The 22,028-nt window shown below is 43.3% G+C and overlaps 1 protein-coding gene across 4 annotated transcripts in view; it reads left to right on the forward strand.

Moving 5' to 3' along the window:
* The window catches only part of LOC122417320 (Krueppel-like factor 6), a 233,535-nt gene extending 212,462 nt beyond the window's left edge, over positions 1-21,073 (forward strand). For 3 of the 4 annotated variants that reach the window (XM_043430753.1, XM_043430750.1, XM_043430752.1), the window contains 5 exons: positions 9,409-9,582; positions 9,696-9,941; positions 10,050-10,261; positions 10,680-10,909; positions 19,741-21,073. In XM_043430753.1, coding sequence (XP_043286688.1) covers positions 9,409-9,582; positions 9,696-9,941; positions 10,050-10,261; positions 10,680-10,909; positions 19,741-19,916 — 1,038 coding nt within the window. In that variant the 3' untranslated portion in view covers positions 19,917-21,073. The remainder of the gene's footprint in view (positions 1-9,408; positions 9,583-9,695; positions 9,942-10,049; positions 10,262-10,679; positions 10,910-19,740) is intronic. The other variant, XM_043430751.1, reaches the window with a different exon arrangement.
* The last annotated feature ends 955 nt before the right edge of the window (positions 21,074-22,028 follow it).

Raw genomic sequence — 22,028 nt, forward strand, 5'->3', positions numbered from 1 at the left:
ACTCCAAATCGAAATACTGTTTAAATGTATTCCTTTCACAAACTCGAATCTTCTACAAATAACTGATTTCAAATGACAGTAAAGTAAAAGTGCATGCGAAATTAGATTGGCGAAATTTCAGCTCAGGTTATCGAACCTGAATTTAATAAAGAATGAAAATTTCAAAAATCGTAATATTTATACAGGAGCTTATAGAGATTCCATCATCACCATATTTCTATTCAATAATTCACATACTAAATAATTATAAATCCCTCATACAAACTATCTCACAGATAGAAAAAAATTTAAGGAATCCATAGCGACGATAAAAACAAAGGGTTACCCAATGCTTAAAAGAGGTGTCAACGATAGAAGTTGGAAAAATGGCAGGGGCAGAAGCTTTTCCTATATAACCCCGACTTATCAGAGGTTAGAAATCAGTCCGAATTTCGAGTGTCCTAGTTTGGGCCCCCAAAAAATACGCTCATGCGAAAAGAATACCCTAAGAGTATGGATCAGTCGACTAACCTCACTTGGAATTTTCGAAATCGAAATTCTTTGAGACAGTTTGATCGATTAAAAAAAGGTTCTGTCAGCCTACGCAGAACGATGGCAAAAATCGACTGACAAACCCTCTTTTTAATCGGTCAAACTGTGTCAAAGAATTTCGATTTCGAAATTTGCAACTATCTCTCTCGCACTCACGGTTGCGATATACCGACTGATCCATCCTCTTAAAGGAGCATCGCACTCTTTTCTAGCGTATTCGAAAATAAGAATAGACAACCGTAGGGTTCCTTACTTTGTAACATCGTGTTTTACATCACGATATGTATGCGCAATTTTGGCTCGATTCAATTCTCTTGTGAAGTACATGAACTCCATTCTGCTTCGCCATTTCCTATACAGAACGTATATACATATATTTATTCATGAAAGCATACGTATGTACGTTGCATCGATGTCTCCAAGTCAGAAGGTCTTGAGCCAACGATTAGTTACGCAAGTTGAGCCCCTATGGGTCGGAGGAATCGGATATGTGCACAGAGCGTCCAAGAGAGAGCGAGAGAGAGAGAGAGAGAGAGAAATTCCTACGGTGTACGTCGCTCGGGTCCAGGAGAAGCCGAGCGACTTTGGAATTATGGCCGTAGATTCGAACTACGCGAGGAGGAACCGTTTTCGCTCGAGTCGGAATCGGGATTTATGTGCTGGCCTGCCGGAGGAGGAGGAGGACGACGACGTCGACGACGTTCTGCACTCTCTCTCTCTTGCTCCCTTCCAGCCCTTGCAGTATTTCCGGACAAGGGGGGGGGGGGACGTCACCTATTGCGCGTTTCGTGGTAGTCACGGAACAGTAGGACAACCCTTACTGCAAAGTGCATCGAGAGAGAGAGAGAGAGAGAGAGAGAGAGAGAGAGAGAGTGAATGCGAGCAAGAAAGATACTTGTGCAGTTGCAGATGCACGGCGTATTCTCAGCTTTTCCTTCTTACCTCCATTTCAGTTTGTCCTACGACCTTTTCGAGTGTATTTTATGCACAAAGGGTGTCTCGGATTGCACTTTTTTATGAGCCCAATCAAACGATTGTTTTCGAAATTGAATGAAAGCATTCCCTCGTTCATTGAAACGAAAAGCGTCCAAATATTGATAGAAATAATGAAAGCTGTTGAAACTAATTTTTTTCAAATAAGAAGCTTTTTTGTTTTGGACACGAAACGCTGTTGGAAAAAGCTCTGAATCATATTTTCTTTGACATTTGTCCTCGAGCTGAGGTACTTAAATACCCAAGCGTTATGAGGACACCCGTTGCACTCGCGATGTTTCCCTTTAATACGAAATTTGCGCTCGAGTGCACGAGACTCGCATCCATCAGGTAGTTCGCTGGATAGATGGCGAAGAGGACTCTCAGCGTGAAGCGTCGAGCTAAATAAAAATTTTGAGCGATCGTAATACTTCCCCCAAACACGATGTTGCCTTTAAATACATTAGATAATAAAACGAAAAAGTATTGTCTCAGAAATATATCAAGCGTCCGATAGTTAAATAAAAACAATTAAAACGCCAGCTAAAACTCGAAGAGTTTTGGCTCTTTTTCACTCGAAATTACGAGCGAGTCGTCTTAGTCAATTATTTATGGTGGATTTTACGTTTCAAAGTCCTTCGTTATATGCAGCTAGTGTACGAGACGATAGGATGTCACGTTACGTGGACGTGCTTTAACGTACTATTCTCCGTACTCGTGCTCACAGTTAAACTTCTACACATATATACATATATATACATAATGGAGACTCTATGTACTTATCCTTTGCGTTTCCTCGCCCAACGTCTTTCACTCACTCTCAGGATCGGCCTAGCGTGTCACACAACTCCTACTTCCCGTCCTCAGATCATATGTGAACTTCCATATTCCAACAGCTCCATACTTATTATTTGATATTTATACATACCTTCGTACATACAACGACCTTTATACATATAACGCTGGTTGTGAGCTGTACGTATGTAATGTGCGATAGAAGCTGTACGGACGTTCTCGTACGTTGTTGGAAGGCTCATTCGGATTTTCTGTTTGTGTGCGTGTGTGTGTGTGTGCGATTCTGAATACACCTGTGACGTACACGTGTGCGCTGCAAGTGCGAATACACGAGCAATGTCGTAAGGACACATCTGCAATTATGGCCAGTGATAAATTGTGTCACATACGTCCTTTTTTAATAGCAACTGTTCCACACACATCTTCGGTCCATCCCCAAGCTCATGTGCCACTGAATAAATGTACACGTATGCTTATACGTACAGAACACGGACTCGTTCTATGCTACTCGCCCATGTGACATCCATAATGTCTATCTATTCACTCGAGCGAGCACTGCCTCTGACAGCGTATGAATTCCATCTTGAATGTGTATTGTCGCTACGAAATTAATATATACAAGCTCTCGCTCCCTCTTATTGCTGACGCTCTTTCTCTCTCTCGGTGCTGGTACCCTTCACATGAGAATTTCCGCGCTGCTTTCCATCCCAGAAGCTTCCAAATCAACCTGCCACCCGTTGTCGTTCGATTTCTCGACTTCTTCTCTATTTTTTCTTCTTTTTTCTCATGCTTTTTTTTTGCACGTCGTTCGTACTCCGAGAGTGCACGAGTTGAGGGGAAAATATCCGCTGGTTTTACACTTGCGCTGATTATCAGATATTAAGGGCCGAAAAATATTGAGGTTTTTCAGCACTCTCCCTACGTTTCTTAGGGTTCTCAGTTTCACTAACTTTTATTGAATTCATTCATTGGATTTTTTTGTTTATAGCATCGGATGATTTTTTTTTTTTTTTTTTTTTTTCGTCGTTACGATGCAGGTATGAATGTGAATTAAAAATTTCTTGGACGACCATTGTCATTTTATGCTCACTCATTCGGCTTCAATCGTTCGAACAAGTGTTTGTACGGCTTGAACAACGTTGAAGCGTTATGTCTCGTTTTTCTCGTTTCGGTGCAATCAGAGGTGAAATTCAATCGTTTGCCGAAAAAAAAATTCATATGTTCATTGGATATTGATAAAATTTCAAAAGCTTCTGGCGTTTTCAATATTATTAATTTGCGGCGAGTTTTACGTTCATACCGCTCCCTCGGCAATAGCGAAATTGACCGGAAAAAACAGGCTTTTTCATTTATCTGTTTTAACGGATTTTTCAATATAGGTTGTTGAAAAAAATTCTGTGTATCGAGTATTGGCGCCAATGCCTTCGAGCACTGTCGATTCTCCGGGAGCCACCGGTCATGATTTTTTATTTTCCAGAGTGTTCACGCATTCTGCTCGCGTGTCAATCGACTTTTCCCTCCTTCTCCATTCTCCTTTTGACCGAGAATCGTGTCAACTCGTCAGTCTCTTTCCCATGCGATGTATCGCCTTTTTTGCTCTTCGCTCTCTCTCTCTTTTTTTTTTCAATTTTGTTTTCACCATCCTCGCTAAAACCAACAGAGTGGGCGGCAATCCCATATAGTGTGTACAATGTGTACATAAATATATGAGCTGCCGCTAGTTTTTTTTATAAAAAATGAAAAAGCTCTTTTCACTTTTGGTAAAATGCTTTCCGCCGGCATGCAGCCAGTATGCATTGGTGAAAAAAAATCACGCGAACCTCGAACAGAAAAAAAAACAATGGAAGAGACGTGCAAGTTCTTTGAACTGACCTGGGATTCTATTTTTGTTTTTTTTTTCTCGAACCGAAGAGTCGATTTTTTTCGAATTATACAGAGAAGTTTGATCCAAAGATGGTCCATTTTACAATATTTCATTTGAACATTTCGATAAATGGTTTTATCGAACACACATTTTTCCAGTTTGAGTAAATTTCATGGGTACGAAAACAGTGGAACGAAACGACGATGTTTTCTCTTTCTGATGTAGTTGAGAATGCGTGCTTACGTCCTAACGAAGATGACGTTCGAAATTCCAAAGGCAAATGTACACGAACGATAACGATGAACAGCAATGAGCAAGAGAGAGAGAGAGCCCGTTCGTATTTCGCTGCTCATCTCTTATGTTTCCGAACGATCGTGAGCACGCGAGAACATGACATGAGATATATATAAAAAGAATGAGAGAGAAAGAAGAAACCAAGAGAACTCGAATTAGTCGTAAGTCACTCAGACCCGTGGGCTTGTTAGCATCGTTAACCCTGACCCCGGTACATGGCAGCATCGTCGTCCATAGAACGATTCGAGTCGACGTTTGAGTTCACGAGAGAGAGAGAGAGAGAGAGAGAGAGGAAGTCGAGTTTATGAAAATAATATTTTTCATTGAAATAAACAAGAAAATAGAAGCAAGAATAAACGAGGAAACGAGGAATGATAATCGACTGCATAGGCTCGCTGATTATTATCCTTTTTTATCAAGACCCGGAGGCCTCGACATTCAACGCATTCGCATTATTTTCCAGCATTTTAACGTGGCCACGCAGGGAAGCTGAACTTTGAAGAAACATCACAAATTTATTCGCAAATTATCATTCATTTAACCTCCCGTAGCAGCTGATGCTTGGATACTCAGAAGCACCGACTCTTCCAGGAGTTTTCTCAATCTCGAAAAAAGACGGTTAGCTATAATAATAATGGTAATAATATGAAGGAAAAGGAATAGAATGTGAAAGAGAGAATTGAGAGGAGCAGCAGCCCTTTCGGGTCATCTGCCGGCAGGAAATTTCTCGCTCGCACATAGAAATAATTTTCTTTTTCTTTCGCTCCTGTCCCCCCCTCCCCCCCCCCCCCCCTTCCCCTCGCCGCTCCACTCTAATTCCCCCTTCCAGGATTGGTTGGTCGAGAAGAAGAGCGAGATAAATTCGTGGCTTTACGGCACCCTTAAAGTTGCGGGGAATCTCTTTAACGGTCTGGCAGAATGCCACCGTCGTGTTACCCTCTCTGTCCGACCTGTACGTTCCTTAACCCCTTTCCCTCCCGAGCGTTTCCGCGCGACTCTCAAAGGGATGAACCGCGAGAGGCTTCGTGGGAGAGAAAGAGAGTATAAGAAAGGAGGAAGGAGATAAAAATAAAAAATAAAATAAAATAAGCCAAGAGAATGAAAGGAAGAAAAAACAAGGAAAATAAGATGGAAAGACCCCGCGGTTCGTATATGCGGTTATCATTCATTTTCTCTCGAGCGAGCTTACGTTGTACGATTTAGAAAGCCCCGAACGATCTCGAGAATTCGCGTGGGAAGGAGGACTGAGGAAACGTAAAAGAGGCTCGACTGTTAATGACAGTCGACTGGAATTACGGTAGAACTTAACGTTCGTTCTGAAGAAAATTTTCAACCTCCATTCACGTCGTTGTGTATAAAGGGGACACCGAGGCAAAATGGGATGCTCAACGAAATATCGTAATTTTCCGAAGTTTGAGAAGCTCCATTTCTTACTCTCAAACACTAATAAGAAACGTACTGAAATTTTTTCAATTTTCGAGAATAAAAATGCTTCGGGCACAATGGGCGACTCCTTAAAATGAAGCCGCATTTATTTACTTCAAAGATTAGAAGCCCCCAACGGGAGGGCTAGAATCACATTCGGACGAATGGTCGGATATAAAAGAAGATGAAGAAACGTATAAAAAAAAGTTGAAAGCTATGCATAAATTTCGTTTTTTCGTTATTTCTACCGCAAGATTGTCGAGATGATGAAAAATATTGAAAAATTTGGCTGGTCCATTGGAACAAGTTCACATACGTATGTACACACGTTGCACATAAGGATTCGAGTACACATATTTATACACGTCCACATGCGCACGTATAAAGTATATACGGAGAGGCAAAGGGAGATTATCTCTTCAGCCAAGTGGTTTACGTTCCCATTTTTTGCCTCCCTTTTCTGCTCTTACCTCCTCCTCAGAAGTGTACGCGAGTGAAAATGAAGAAAAGCGAAGGAAACGGCCAAGAGAAGAACGAATGGGAGATAAAATGGAGAAAGATAGCGAGCCGGAGTAGGGGGGAAGGTTTCAGGACCACCCGCGAGAAAGCTAACTCACAATTTTCCATTGCCCACTCCCGGTCTCGTTCTTCACCAAGTGCACGCTTCCTATCCGAGTGTGAGGAGCGCAGGGGACATCCATAGACAGTGGAAAAAAATAGAAGAAAGTAAGACAGAGAGAGACGAGAAGATCGGATAATCTCCTTTTTTCGTGTCTCTTAGCTTTGCTCTATTCTCTCGTTACTCTTGTGTCATTCTCTCCGTCCTACTCAACAGGGTTCTGTCACACTGTCCCGTACTGTAGAACGTTTTATTCGCCTCTCTTATCGCGCGCAACTCTTCGCATTGTTCTTCCTGCTCTTTGTTTATTTTCGTGTCTTTTGTATCGTTTTTTCCTCTTTCGCTTTTTTTCTCATATTATTTTCACCCCCTCCCGTGTTTTTTCTTGGTTTTTTTTCCCCCCTAAGAGAGAAGAATATATGCCGTAGCTTTTTCCTCGTACTTTTATTTCTCCGGGAGTTGGATCCTTTTTTTTGTCTCTTCGTTGTCGTTTTTGTCCGTATTCTTATACGGATATACGTCCTGCGGAGTGCTATTGCGACGAGGTCCTTTGGGGAAAGTGGCGACGGTGAATAACGCGATTTTGGAGGTCGAGGAGAGGTCTGAGTGGAGAGGATGAAGAAGAGACGACTATACACTGAGACCGAGAATATAAGGATACTTCTTTTATTCATATATATATATCTATACAAGGGACTGCCTTTTTTCGTAGGGCTATTGCAAGCTCTACTACTTGTACATTGTCGTATAGTGGCGAAGAAAACTCCAGGAGTGCTTTCTCTCGCCTCTACTCCCCGGAGGTGAATATCCCCTTCGTCCACAACCCTCTCTCTGCCTGCCTTCGCCTTGCGCGCACTCGAACAACGAGAATAACGATAAAGCAATTTATACTACAGCGGGAAAAGATTCTTTGAGCATATATATTTTTTTTTTTTTCGTAAGACTGCTCCGGATTTCTTACACCGATCCTACAACTTACAAAATCTTGTATATTTTCATTTATTTATTCATGAGAGTGAAAATGTACGATCACAGTCAAGCGCGCGTTTCCCGAAGAATTGTCGAGCTCGAATGTCCTCTTTTGACGCTTTCTTCCACAGAAATATGTCTGAAGAATTTGGGGTTCGGGCTCTCGAGTATTTGAGTGATTGCAGTTATATTTTCACTCGTCGGAATGAACTAATACGATTTTAAGTAGATCCGGATTTTTGTGATCACTGAATGTTTGAGTAATTTCCGTAGTTTTAATTTCCTACTTAAATTATAAGCTCATCTCTTCCATCGCGTGGCTCGGCGCGTCTGAAAGGTGGCTCGGAATTCAACGCATTCAATAAGGTCGGAGAAAACAAGATCCGGGAGAAAGAGAGAGAGAGAGAGAGAGAGAGAGAGAGAGAGAAATAGGTTTTTATGTGAAAAGCATGAAACGACTGTGTGAAAGAGCGGAAGCGAAATATGCAAGTGTCAGTAGTCAAGGACTCGACGTTTGCTGTACTTCGCCCTGTGTGCTTAACCCTTGAAACGTCTATTTCTCATTTTCTCTTTTTTTCGTCGTATCGTTCCGCTAAAATCGTAAAATCGCAGATCGTTTAACTGGGAAGACTCGTGGTTAACGGTCTCCTGCGTATTTAACTGGGAGGTTGAATGAAAAGTGCAGAAATACAAATTCGCTTCGGAATTATACCGAACTTCGTATTGAAACAAATTTTGTAATGCGAAGAGCCGTTTTCATTGGAATCGGTCTCGAAATAATCATGGAAAATAATAAAGAATTTGCCCATTAAAATTTGTTGCTTTTTTTCAATCGAAGCGAGTGAATATTTCGAAGGCGAAATATCTGACAGCGATTACGGGAATAGTTTGCTCTGAAATGCGAAATATTTAACGAAATACTTGGGTTTTCTGAAGGAAGCTTTTAACGTGAGAGCTTTCGAGGAATTTGTCGAAACGTGGAGGAATTGGGACGCCGATCGTGTCATATTTTTGGAAAACTTTGGCGTTGTTGTTGCGATGATTTATTAGAATTTGTTGAGAATGTTTTGCACGGATGCCTGGTGCTGCGATTTCGTCTTTACAGCCAACTCTCTCGCTCTCTTTCGGAAATAGTCTCCCAAAATTCCTGACTACACCGAGCCCATAATTCGCGATTAGAAATTCCGGTTTGTAAACCACACGCGTCCTCGACCCGGCTTGCATTTACCAGCGAAAGAGAGAAGGAGAAAGATGGGGCAAGAAGGTCACGAATTGGGGGGAACGAGTGGGAGAAAGAGCGCTAGTCCTTCTATGGGCAAACGATAAAATAGCTTCAAGTTATAATAATGCCGTTGGTCTCTCGGACCTTTGGCTAACGCTAGCCCGGCTATAGGGTCATGCTTTTGCTCCTTCCTTTCCTTCTCCCTGTATCCCTTTTTCCCATAGCCGCACTATATGGGATCGTGCACATACGAAAGCCTCTGTGCGCGCGCGTGTGTGTGTGCACCCGCAGGCGAAAACTTTAAACCGTGAATAATGGAAAAGGAGACGCCCACGACCCATCTCAGCCCCCTCTTTCTTCCTGCTCCCCATTACCATGGCCGAGGCCACATTATTTCTGACGAAAAACGGACTCGGAGAGATCGTAGACATTCGGTTAAACTATGAGGATATTATCCCCTATCTCTTGCTCTTCAACGATCTCATCATCTCTTTTTTCCTCCTTTCCGTGAACTCTTCGCCAATCTTTTATGCCCACCTCTTCGAGAATCTACTCCGAACCCCATGAAAAACATGCTCCGAAGAGCCTTCCCATTGCACAATTTGTAACGTTACCAGTACGACGTTTTTTTCATAAAATTTTGATCCACTGTCCAAGTTTCTTGCTGTTTGGAGCAGATTTCTAATGAGATTTTTTACTTGATTTTTCCGTCGATAGACATGCTACGAAATGGAGAGGTACCTGAAGGACGAACCGAAGCTGCAATCGTACAAAAAGTTGCCCACGGAACTGGACACTGCGCCTTGGAATCTCTTCCGGGCGCCACCGATATCCTGGACGGCAACGACCTGCACAACAACCACACAGTATGAACCTCAAATCAAAATGGAGGTTAGTGAAGATCCTTCGATGTTAAAGAAAGCCTGGGGGAAAAAGTGTTGCGCTTGGACGGTGCGAAAGTTTTACCGATCGAAAAATAACGATTCTCTTGTCAATCCCGCCAGGTCACATCGTCACCAGATGACAGAGACCCTCTGTGCCTGGACGACATGAAATTCAGTCCGGGTGAGCACAATCACAACGGACGGGATAGGGATTTACTGGATCGTCATCTCGATTCGTTATCAATGTCCTCGGCGAGTTCGGCGTGTTCTGCCCTGTCCTGGGACAGTTCGCCAACCCTGTCGTGCAGAGCTCTCATTTTGAAAAAAGAGCCGAGCGAGGACCTCGAAGAAGACGAGGAGCATGAGGTTAATATCCAAGAAAATTTATTTTAAAATGTACTTTGCCGTTCCCGAAGACGGGATGTTGGCATAAAAGCCCTTCGGAATCGGTGTTTTTACGTGACTATTTTCAAGGAGATCGAGGAAGAAGACGACAGCGGTTGCGAGGGCGAAGGCCAAATCCTAACTCCACCGTCCAGTCCTGAATCGGGACAGGGTCATTCCAACTCGAGTCATTCGTCGAGCGGGAGCTCGATGCTCGACGTTCACAATCTCAATCTTCACGGGACGGGGGGCAGAAGTGCAATCGTCAGGGTTACAGCGAGTAACGGCCAGGGTGTCGCCAGGTAAGAATCAACATCCGATTATGCCGCTTCGCGGTGTTCATATTTCGGGTTTTCCTGAAAGATTGTTCAAAGTTCAATTTTTTTATGGCGTTGAAAGTTTTTGAATGTTTAGTCAGAGTTAAAATGCGTTCGGATAATCGTCCAACTTGAGAGTTTCGGAATTTCGAATTATAACATTTTGCCAAGAAAATAATCTCGTTAATCTTGAAGTCCCAAACGAGCGTTTTCCTTTGGGTTAAAACTCGGATCTCTAGCGCACTCAATATTCACAAAAATTGATGTAAACGATAAACAATATAAAAATATCGCATGTTTTCCCAAAGGAATCTTTCAATTGAACAATTGTGCAGCCATTAAAAAAAGTCCTTCTCGTACCAGATTGGTAATTGATTACGAGGATGAATTGTTGGATTTTCAGGCTGATCTCAGTAACGACGAACGGCTTTCCGACGGTAACGGGCACGCAACACAGTCACGCGGGTACGCCGACAACGGTCGCGTCGACGATGGGGAGCAGGCATCACGCGAGAAGTCACGAGCACAGTCCGCAGGACACAAAACGTAGGATACACAAGTGTCAGTTTCCAGGTTGCAAAAAAGTCTACACGAAAAGTTCTCACCTGAAGGCCCATCAGAGAACGCACACGGGTGAGTGGAAGCATAAAAAAGCACAAAAAATCACTGAAATTTATATTCCAGAGTCGAAAATTCCGACGCCAGATTCGAGAGCGCGGATCAATGGAAAAATATCGTAAAGTCGAATGGATTTTTCGTGTGGGAGAAGCCGATAATTGTCTCCATTAGTAAACACGTGTTATACGCTGGAGTTAGGGTAGAATAGTCGTAGGAGCGCATAAAGGGCAAGATTCATGAGAGAACAATCGGGGAGTTTGGGGGTTTTGGTAGGTTTGCTTGGTGTATTCTGTCTCACCGATCGTAATTCGCAGATTAACAACCCCCCGAGACTCTGAACACAAGGAAAGGGCCGTGGGAGGGGGCGCAGGGTGGAGAGAGGGGAATAGGAAATGTCCGCGTTTGGCTACGACAAACGTACAAACACTCTCGTGCTCGGTGCCGCCGCCGCCTCGGAGCAGCGACGATTATGCGGATAATTGGGTCGTAGGGCGAGATGGTAAGAGAGCGAGAGAGGGAGATACAGAACACGAATCCCTAACGTCTGTTCGCGGCACCCTCTTCATTCCCCGTTTGCGTCTAGTCTCTCGATGCGCGCCACGGCGTCATTTCTCTCCTCGTAGCCCCCAGTGTTCTCTCGCATTATCTTTCGCCGCGCGACTGTCCGTCTGTCGAGTCTGATTCCGAGAGAGAGAGAGAGTCTGGTGGGTTAACAACGTGAAAGAGAGGCTGATCTCCCAAAGCTGGGGTTATATACAAGCGACACATACGGTTACGAATGAAGCCTTGAAACGCACAGGGAGGATTGGAAGACGGAGTTTGCCAAGGTAGTACGAGGTACGAGTCACTTCGTGAAAGTAGAGAGGCAGCAGCCCCAGAAACCCTCCAGAGTCTGGGGATCTGCTATAACTCGACGAGCAGGCAACGAGGACAAGTGTTCCTCAGGACTTGCTGGCAGTAACACCCTTATTGCCGGGAATAACAATGCATAATTAATCCCCGCGAAGTTGAAACGGGCTTGTCTCTCCCACGGGAAAATGGAAGATTCTGTACTGAACCGAGGCTCCTTCCGGTTGGGTGAGTTCGAAATTTATGAAAATCAGGCTCTATCCTGATTTTGGATGGCTCAATGAGACCAACAACCCCATGACGAAACTATGCCCTACTTTTTCACTTGGTTTACAAGCTTTACAGGCTGAGAGTCGATCGGACTGGACACCAAATGGCTTCGAAACTCAGAAACTTGTTAACCACTGTTGGAACAAAAGGGGCAGGAGACTTCTTTCTACTATTCTAAGCTACAGACCAGGCTTCCGCGACTGGACTGTCCTGTGGTCAATGCTACTGCTGCTGCTGCTGGTTGTAGCAAACGCCCTCGGAACTGTAATTAACGAAGCACCCTACATCTTTTCCCTGTTCAAAGTTCTTCTCGCCTTTGTGGCAATGGCTCTTTTTGTTGGGCTGCACTCTTCTCATCCTTCGCGTTCTTCCACCACCAGCCGAGCACATGTCCCTCAGGACGAACGACGGCCAACGCCGACGTGTAATAAAGGAAAACCCAAGTGGGTCCGTGCGGTTTGCTCTCAACTTGACTCGGGACACAATTTCCTTGCTTACACACAGAAGCTCGATCCTGGGTCCACTCTTTCGAGGGGGTTTACAGCCTGCTCCCAGAATGAAGAGTCCTTTTGAAGATTTTAATGACGATTTTTAGGTGTGCGCAGCAAGCGACTTGTCCAAATTTTATTCTCAGACCACGTCTAGCCTCATTTTGTCCCTTGTCTGCTTTCCTCTTTTCCTCTCTCTCTCTCTCTCTCTCTCTTTCTTTCTCTCTCCCCGACTGTTCCTCCATTCTCCGGTGTTTGCAAGGATACAGGCAAAGAACTCGTGGAACGAGCTGGGTTAGCCGTCCGTGACGTTGTACCTCAACCGTGGTATGTCCCTAGCTAGAAATGCTTCCAAGAGGCAGAAAGCCAAGCCCCGAGGAAGCGGAATTGCTTTCTCTATGTAAGCGAGATCCGCTAAGCGAGAGAGAGAGAGAGAGACTCGGAGAAAGAGACTACGACGACGACCACCGGATCGTTAAGCAGAACTGCTAACTACGAAGGATTATGCATACGGAGCTCGTCCCAGCGATTATTACTCTGTTATGAATTCCACACCAACGGCCCTACTTCTACACACAAATGTTCCTACTGTTTCATCCCTGTTTTACCTCCTCTTTCCTACTCCAACTGACCATACCTAACGGTCCCTTCTCTCCGAAGGTTGCTTATTATATCTCTTAGCTTGTACGTGACTGTGTATTAGCATTCGAGCATTAATTCGTCCAGAGACTTCACAAAACGAGGATTTCCATTATTTTTTTCCCTCCCCGTTACCAAAGCATTTTTTTCAAATTTAATGGTTTTCTCTATCTTTCGAAATATCGTATTTGCTCCCTCCCTCGATTCGTTTGAACCACAAGCACCGATCTGCGCACACTCGTCTTCGAACTCAACCTGTCAAGTAGTTTTATTTCAACGTCTCGAGAACTTCGAAAAATCCTCTTTCGTAAATAATCCTATTGAAGTTCGAAGTACAGTTTCGAGACCTCCTGCTGTTCGGGGGACGACCTCCAGCCGCGCTGTACGAATGTACGCATCAATATACAAGATAAAATATCGCGAACTTCGAATCTGAGTTTCTACAATCTTTTGTTAATACTTTGTAGACAAAAATAAAAAAAACTTTTAATCCTTTCGGTATTCGTGAACGAAGAAACCGTTTTTCGAGATTTATTTTAAGAAAGTAGTCGAGTTACTGGGTTGTAGTTCAAAATTTATATCACGGAAGGAGATTCGATATTCGTTTTATTGGAAATCATTGTAAATTAACAGACTCGAGAAACGATTGTGAAATTATTTAAGCGATGAGTGTTACTCCATCGATGAAAAATTCAACGTAATTGAACCAATCAAATTTGAAAATATTGCGATTTACGAAATCATGAAAAAACCGATGCTCTGCACTTTCGTCAGCTCTGAGTTTTTAACAGGCAGTTTAGCCCAAACATTTTCAACAAGCTTCAAAGTAAATTGCCAGAATTCCATTTTTCCTCGTTTCGCTCTCCCCATAACTAAATAAAATTGCAGGCTCACGGAGACAGACTGTTTTCGTGGTTGCAGTTAAGGGCTTTCGAAAAAATCCCGTCAAAAGATATCGGACTTGTACGTGGGGAAGAAGCGAGCTATGTCGCGGAATGAAATCTTTCACTAATCGGTTTCCGTTACGTTGCACGTTTGTCGTTAAGCAGATTACGTTATTAGAGGCACAGAAAAATCGTTTGGTCTCCTCGACGATCCGTTTGTCGAAAGAAGATTATTCAGGTGGTTTCCCATCGATTGAATTCTTCTCAAATCGATCGTGGAGCCTTAATCGAGATTGAAGGGTGAGTATGAAAAAATTGTAGCTTCAACGACGATGTTACAAAGAATATTTCAATAGACAATACAAAAATTTGATTCTCCCGGCGACTCCTTCGTTCCAGCAGTCCACGTGCGCCTATTATTTTCCAAGGACTCGAGAAAAGTTTTCAATTACCAAGTGCAAATTACGAATGCGGCCTGTGGATGAGTTTGTCGAGGTTGAGCATAAGTTCTGGAAGATAAGTCCAGAGAGCGAGTGAGAGAGAGAGAGAGAGAGAGTTGAAAAGAGGAAGAGATGAAGAGGAAAGTGAAGAGACGTTCCCGACGGGTTACGAACAATGGCTATTCCTTTGGGTGTCCTCTTGTGTGTACGCTCGAGGGGAAGGGGACGCGGTAGTCGTGCACCAGGACAGCACCAGAGGCTGAAGGAGAGGAATCGAGGAGGGATCGATCGTCGTTCCATCGCTTCGGCAAGTTGTGCCTCCGCTAGCTCGGTCTTCTCTTTCTGAAGAGAGCGCCGTTAAGAGAAGCTTGAAAGAGATGATGCGCTAGGAAGTAGACGAAAGAGAAAGAGAGAGAAAGGTGGACTTCTCTTATAGACATACACACACACACACACACACACAGAGTCCATGCATCGGGAGAGATTTCCAATTACAGGGACTTTCCGTTCTGGAATTCCATTCCCGGAGCCATTATTCTCGCTTACTGTGATGGCAGGGACTTTGATCCGTTTACTAGCGCATCGCGCCAACGTTCCTGGGAGTCTCTCACAGGCTTCTCCCTCTCGTTCCCACTCCCCTCTCTCTCTGGCTCTTCCCTTCCTCTCCGTCTATCCAGTACTTACTGGACTGGTACTTCTGGTACTGATGGCACTATTGCCACTGACGGGATAGCCCTACGATCCCCGATGTTGGAATATCACGTGGTTCCATTCGCTCTTGCGGTACGCCAGCATCGCGATCCTCCTTTTTTTTCTTCGCCTGCCTCCTTTTCCCTCGGACAGCCTCAAGGAGCCTTTCTCCAATGGTTCTATTAGCCAAGCGAGCTCTCTGTGACTAACTTTGCGATAATAACAGTCGCGAAATAATCCTCGAAAGGCGAAGATCTTTACTAACCGGAAGTTGGCAAGAATAAGAGAGAATAAAAGAGATCTCGGCGAGATAAAGAGAGAGAGGGGGGGGAGGGTAGCTCCTGGGAAGACTGGAAATATCATTGTTGGAAATTGAGGCAAAGTAGGGACGGACGGTAGTGGTCAGACGCGGTGGAGCGTTCCTGGACAGAGCATCCGAGCGATTGAACGCGTCTCGTATTACGGCCAAACTGCCCAACATTCAAGAACATGTTCTATGGCTACGATTATTATAATAATTATAATAAAGTAAGTATTATTACGACGAGGGTATGATTCTTGATACACGACAGGCGCCTGTGCGGTTGCTCCGCAAAGGAAGAACGAAGGAAAGAGGGAAAAAGGAAGAGGCAGGGGGAGAGAGCATGAAAGAGGTCTTCGGCTTTGAAGCGGAGAGTGAAAAGATAGAAGTCTGTGATACAAAGGTTCTCTGTGGTATTCTCGAGTTACTTCAGCCGGATTTTCGAAAAAGTAAGATGAAAAAATGCATTGAAGCCGGAGCGATCGAGTGTTACAATCTCATATCAATTACTTAAACTCTCCTCACGTTTTTGGTACTCTCCAGCGAAGTTTACTTACAATTTGAAAATTTATTCGAAGCTCAATTCGACGGTGTACTTCCTAACAGGTGAAAGACGAAAGTACCGATATCTCCAATAGCCTCCTTAATGAAGAAAGGGGATAAATTCAGTGGAAATCCTCGGGGAATGTAGAACATGCGGAGTGGCTAAACTCCGAGATCTCCTAAATGGTTTTCGAGGATTCCAAAGCGCCGTGTCCGAAAGCTTAATATCTCACGCGAGGCTATTCACTGAGATGTCGTATCAGGGTTTCTCTGCTCGCGTCTCTTTTGACTCCGATTCTCCCTCGTATATATACGATGGGAGTTGATTTTTGAGAAGAGCTTCTTCTGCTTCTGCTTCTGCCAAGCCATAAATTCAGGGTGTCTTTCCTCGCGACTCATGAACGCGTCTCGGCGTCAAGTATACTTTCTGTGAAAGTGACACCCTAAGCCATATACGTATTCGCGACGCGGAGATGGTAAACTTAATAAAATGCAAAGACGAGTGAAGAGTAAGAGGGAAGTCGTGAGCAGAAAAAAAAACAGGCGGAAACGGGGGAGCACAGAAATAAGAGAGAAAAATAGGAAAGGAAGGGAAAAAAGAGAAGTTAAGGAGGCAAGATTGCACGTGCGTTGCCACGACGGACTGACATATCGACGCAATACCAACCCTTCTCGCTTTTCCGACGCTTTCTTCGGCACGAACGTGCCGGATGTCGACGAATCGACGAAAAAGGATCCTCGCGCGATGTTCCAGGCTACAAAAAAGAAGCGTCGAAGCCTCTGGAAAAATCATATCCCCAGACCTTCGAGGAGCGTGGGACGAAGTGAAAACTCATATTTTTATTGCAAAAAGTACACGACATTCCGCGAAGAATACTGTCAAAAATGTTACGAGCTTCATTAAAAGTCGTCGCTAAAGTAAAATTTGATTAATATTCGTTACGATTGAATAATTCTTCAAAGTGATGTTGAAATAGCAACATTTTTTCGGCATAAAGTAACGGGATGGAAGAATACCAGTTTTTCTTGGAAAATCCGTTACTCGGTGTTGCAGCTTTTGTGCTAGAGGCAAAAAATATAAATAAGGGTGACAACAATCATTATTTAAATTTCGTCCAACATTTATTTCTACTTTGAAGAAAATTCTCAGAGATACAACGTGTGTAAAATGTAGACACATAGACAGAGGCTGCTCATACGGGGATGTTTATATATAATATATCGTGAAAGGGAGACGAAATAAATCTTCTCGCGCGCTCGTCTTGCCGCGATGTAATTCCACCCCGTCGCGCAGCAAGTACGGGACGTTAAGAAAGGGAGAAGAAGAGAACACGTTTTACTCCTAACTCCACAGCGTTGTTGTAAGTCGTTCTCATTTCTCTATTTTCAGCCGAAGGGTATAAAAGGAAGATGGAGGACTGTGGGACTCTCGTGTTTTTCCCTCGTTCCTGCCCTTCTCTCGTCTCGCTTGAAAAACCGTGTAGTATTAGCGAAAAGGGTGGAGACACGCACGCACGCGGGGGAGGAAAAAATAGAGAAAGAGTGAGATGGATAAAGGGATGAAAATTTGGTCGCTGCCACACGTGAGGAGGGCGTGCATACGTGGAAAAGTCGAGAGGAATTTTCTAGCCTGTTCAAAATAGGGGTGGAAGAAGCTTCTGGAGGGTGCGGACCGAAAAAAAAGACTTAACTTTTTTCTGTCCTTTTTTTACGTTTTTGGTCCTCCAGCCCGAGGATAGTACATGGCAAACGAGCCATACCGCGGTGATATAGAACCACGACGAACTGGAAGTGAATGAGGTGGAATTTGGTTATGCCGCTCCACGTCCCGCTTGGATTTGTCGACGTCGACCTCTGTACGTCTCCAGAACTTTCGTCCTCCTTCATCCAAGACCTCGAACCCACCCCTTCGCTCTCCATCTTGCTCTCTCCCTCGCTTCCTTCTCCGAAGATGCATCTTCTCCGTCCCCTTCCCTCTGCCACCCCTGACGCGTCCAAACGCCATTCCGTCACGAGGGAAAGAGTTTGCCCGTCAACCGTGAGAAAGAACGAAGACGAAAGCTCCGGGGGGAGGATCGTGTTCGTCTGTGCACGATACTCTCTTACGGCCCGTCCCTCCCTCTTTTTTCACCCTCTATTTTTACTACTACTTTACTACACACTTTTGCCTCGCTCCGACATCAATTTTCCTTCTTTCATTACTTTTCTCTCGTTTCACCACCTTCTCCGCATCGACACCAGACACCCCAGATACATTATTTTCAAACACCACCGGAGAAATACTTACGGTTTTCTCAAATTTAACCACCCTTCCGTTTCCACGGCCACGTTCCAATTTTTTCCCCCAAAAAATACGAAAATCGACTACCGAATTCTCTGAAAAACTGCTGAATTATCGTTATCAAAGAAAAAGCACAATATTAGATCGCTCATGCTATGATAATTTTGTGACCAAGAGAGACAAACATCGTTCACAGTCTTCTTCAATATTTCACCAGTTTTTTCCTCCCCGAAAAACGCAGCGAGCGGTAATGAAGAAAAATTGCGACGCGGTGATATAAAAAGAAGGAGAAAAAAAACGAAAATAATCCATGAATTGCTTCCCTTTCGGAAAGATCTTGAAGTCGATCGCTCACTCGTGTCATTGTCTCGGTCCTCACTCCTCTCGAGTCCCTCCTCTCTCTTTTATTCTCGGTCTTTCTCTTGCGGGTTGCGGTTATAAGAGGAGAAGAGAACAAGGAAAGCAGCACCCCTTCCGACGCAAGGCAGTCGACGAAGCGACGTCGAAGCGAACATACCCTTGCCACCCCATTTCGAACCCCCTCCTACACCCTTACTGTTGGCTTGTTAAGCGACTTGAGCGGTAACATCGCGCCACAGGTGGTGACCGCGCATTGTCTCTCTTCACTACACCCCCCTTCAACCCTCTCGCTCGTTTTCCTGTGGCTGCTTTTCCGCTCCGTCCTCTTTTCATCCTCCTTTGGCCTTCCTTCGTCTTTGCCGTTGGTGGCTCATCAACGTCAAGCGAAGCTCGTCTTTCCTGCGACATCCCTTACCGATTATTTATGGAGGGTTGTTGTTGTTGTTGTTGCTACTTCCTCCTCTCGTTTCCCTTCCTTTCTCCTCCTTCTTCCGCATCCACCGATTTCATTTCTCTTCGACTCTTCTTCTCGTTACTCTCTCCTCTCCCTCCTCCCTTTGCCTCGACCCACAACATTCGTTCCAACTTCCTAATTGCTCCGAAGATTCGTTATGTCGAGCACATCCTCGCGGAAATAACATCTACGTAAACGACTTTGGAATGATAAAAAAACAATTTACCCTCCCTCAACACTGTTTAGCGCGGCAATCACTCTTATTTCGTTTTATTTTTTAAACGAATCAACCATTTTTCAACTAGTTTCTAACGTTACACTATTTTTCCACTGTACTCGGTTTTTTATTTTTATTTAGTTTCTAAAGTATGGAAAAAAGGGTTAATTTGTATGAAAATATTTCGCCTGGACGACCTTTATTCATTTTCTGATTACTTTGATTACAGTTTTCTTCTAAATTTATCTTCGTTTTTTTTTTGGGAAATTCATTCGAAATACGTTTTCACGATTGATTTTGTGACGTATTCGAACGCGTTTTAAAAAAGAATGTCAATTTGAATGAAAGTAGTTTATTGGCTTAAGAGAATGTACGAAATTCATGAAGGCTGCATTGAAAGTGATTTCTTTTTGTTTCGACTCTGTTTCAGGCGAGAAACCATACAAATGCAGCTGGGAAGGTTGCGAATGGCGATTCGCACGTTCGGACGAATTGACGCGTCATTATCGCAAGCACACCGGAGCAAAACCGTTCAAATGCCGGCACTGCGATCGGTGCTTTTCGCGCAGCGATCATCTCGCTCTCCACATGAAGAGACACGTCTAATCGTAATTTCCAAAAAACACAACACACAGAAGATAAATACTTGAAATAAATCACCGAAATGAGTTGGATAGTTGAAAATCGATGGAAAAGCCGAGGAAAGAAGATGGACGGATTTGTTTGATTGAGCTGCTGGGAAAAATGCTCGACTCGTTAACAACCGAAATAAAAAGGAAAAAAATGCAAAACGTCACTCGTCTTTGTCGTCCTGACTAAAACTAGTTTTTCTCTAGTCGCTAACGCGACGAGAGTAGCATCGGATGATCGAGAATAAACCAAAAAATCTCACGCAGGACGAACGACGATAAAAAAAAATAGCTACGAGAGCCAAAACCAAACGCATCGATCTCAGAAGCGACAATTGCGAAGAGAAAACACACAAAAATAGGTTTCAGCTCGGCCGAGATTCTCACGAGCGTTTACACACATTCGAGAAAATTAAAACGAAAACCGAATAAACGAAAAACGTAAAATCACTGCCAATTAATTACGTTGAAATCTGCGTCTTCGTCTTGGGATGAGTCCAGTGCGAGAAGAAGCGAGTGGAAAGTATAGTAAAAAAAAAATAAAATTAAAAACGGTAGCGTACGTTTTCACGAGTGAATCTTAGGAAAGTAGAGAAAAAAAGATGAAAAAAACGTGAATAAGAGGAACGCAAATGATTGGGAATTAGAAAAATTTTGTTGAAAGTTTTGCGATTTGTTGGATTATACGAATTTACAACGTGCGATCGTGGGAGCAGAGTGCGTATTTGTTTGAAATAATCGTGACGAGAGTTTTCAAAATCGAGTTGAAAAGTTGTCCGATTCACTTTCGTTCTATTGCTCCATGGCGTACTTCGTAAATTTCCGTTAGTTGGGAAAAGAAGATAGAACAAAAAAACGCGATTTGATTATGAAAAAGATTTAGTAGGCAAATTTTTTGGAGTAACGTTGATTAGGGATAATTGTGTTGGTAAAGTCGATTCGAGAGTTTAAGGCTTTAGATATGAAAGTGTTGGTCAGAACGAAAGCAAGCGAGGTAGAGAAAACGAGAAAGAGACGAAATGGTAAAAGCTGACAATCCGAAAGGATTGTCTAAAAAATAAAAATTTGAAAGGGACGAAACGCTGCGGGGCCAGTAAACGTAAATAAAAAAATGAAAAAAAAAAAAAAAAAAAATTACAAAACAAGAAAACTGTGACGACCTAGCAACGCCGCATTGCCATCAAAATCGATCAAATTTGAAATACACAAAAACCCACACAAGCATTCACGCTAAAAAGTACGAGGCACAAAGAAACAGCTGACAACAACAAAACCGAAAAAAAAAAACATTCTCAACGTGGAAAAAACTGAAAAGCTATTGAGCGCATGAGAAGAATAATAAAACCCCGAAAAATCGCAGCGAAGGAAGCCTGCACGCGGATAAACACGGACAGAGAATCCTTAAAGCTTCTCTTCGTGGATTCGTGATCATCGAAAGAAAGGGAAAAGAAATAAAACACACATTCTGTTGAAATCCTGACGATAAAGGAAAAAAAGAATGATCCGATGGAAATCGTAGAATCTCCTGAGACTAAATTTCTAGCGGTGAATAAAATATTACGGAAAGAAAATGGAGCGAAGTGATATGGAATTTAAAGGGAAATAAAGAAGAAAAGAAAAACAGTAAACGAGGACGAGATAGTGGACTAAATTTTAAATGTTCAGTGGCCAAATAAATTAATTGATACACTTGTAGAGCGTAAAACGTCGTATTTAGGATCTAAAGGAGCGAGAATAATTGAGCGTGAATGAGAGAATGATAAAATAATTAATTGAGAATTTCAAATGATATATTACAGGAATAGAGAGTGCAGAGTGGGAGAGAATGAGTGATGAAACGTTACGGATCTGGCGTAATGACGTCAACGTCAGTCACTAATTATATATGAGGCGTTTCAAGCCAATCGGAGTCGTGCTTTTTCCTCCTCCGCAATCTCGTGGATTTGGTACCGGTACAGAATTCCAAATAATGCATTATTTCAAACTTCAATTAGTTTCGGTTATCATCACCGCCATGATTCATCAATTATCAATTAGTTGAATAAAATATTTGATTTATTTTCGATGAAAAAAATTGACCGAAATTCTA

This window comes from Venturia canescens, chromosome 10 (assembly GCF_019457755.1).
Source record: "Venturia canescens isolate UGA chromosome 10, ASM1945775v1, whole genome shotgun sequence".
NCBI lineage: Eukaryota > Metazoa > Arthropoda > Insecta > Hymenoptera > Ichneumonidae > Venturia > Venturia canescens.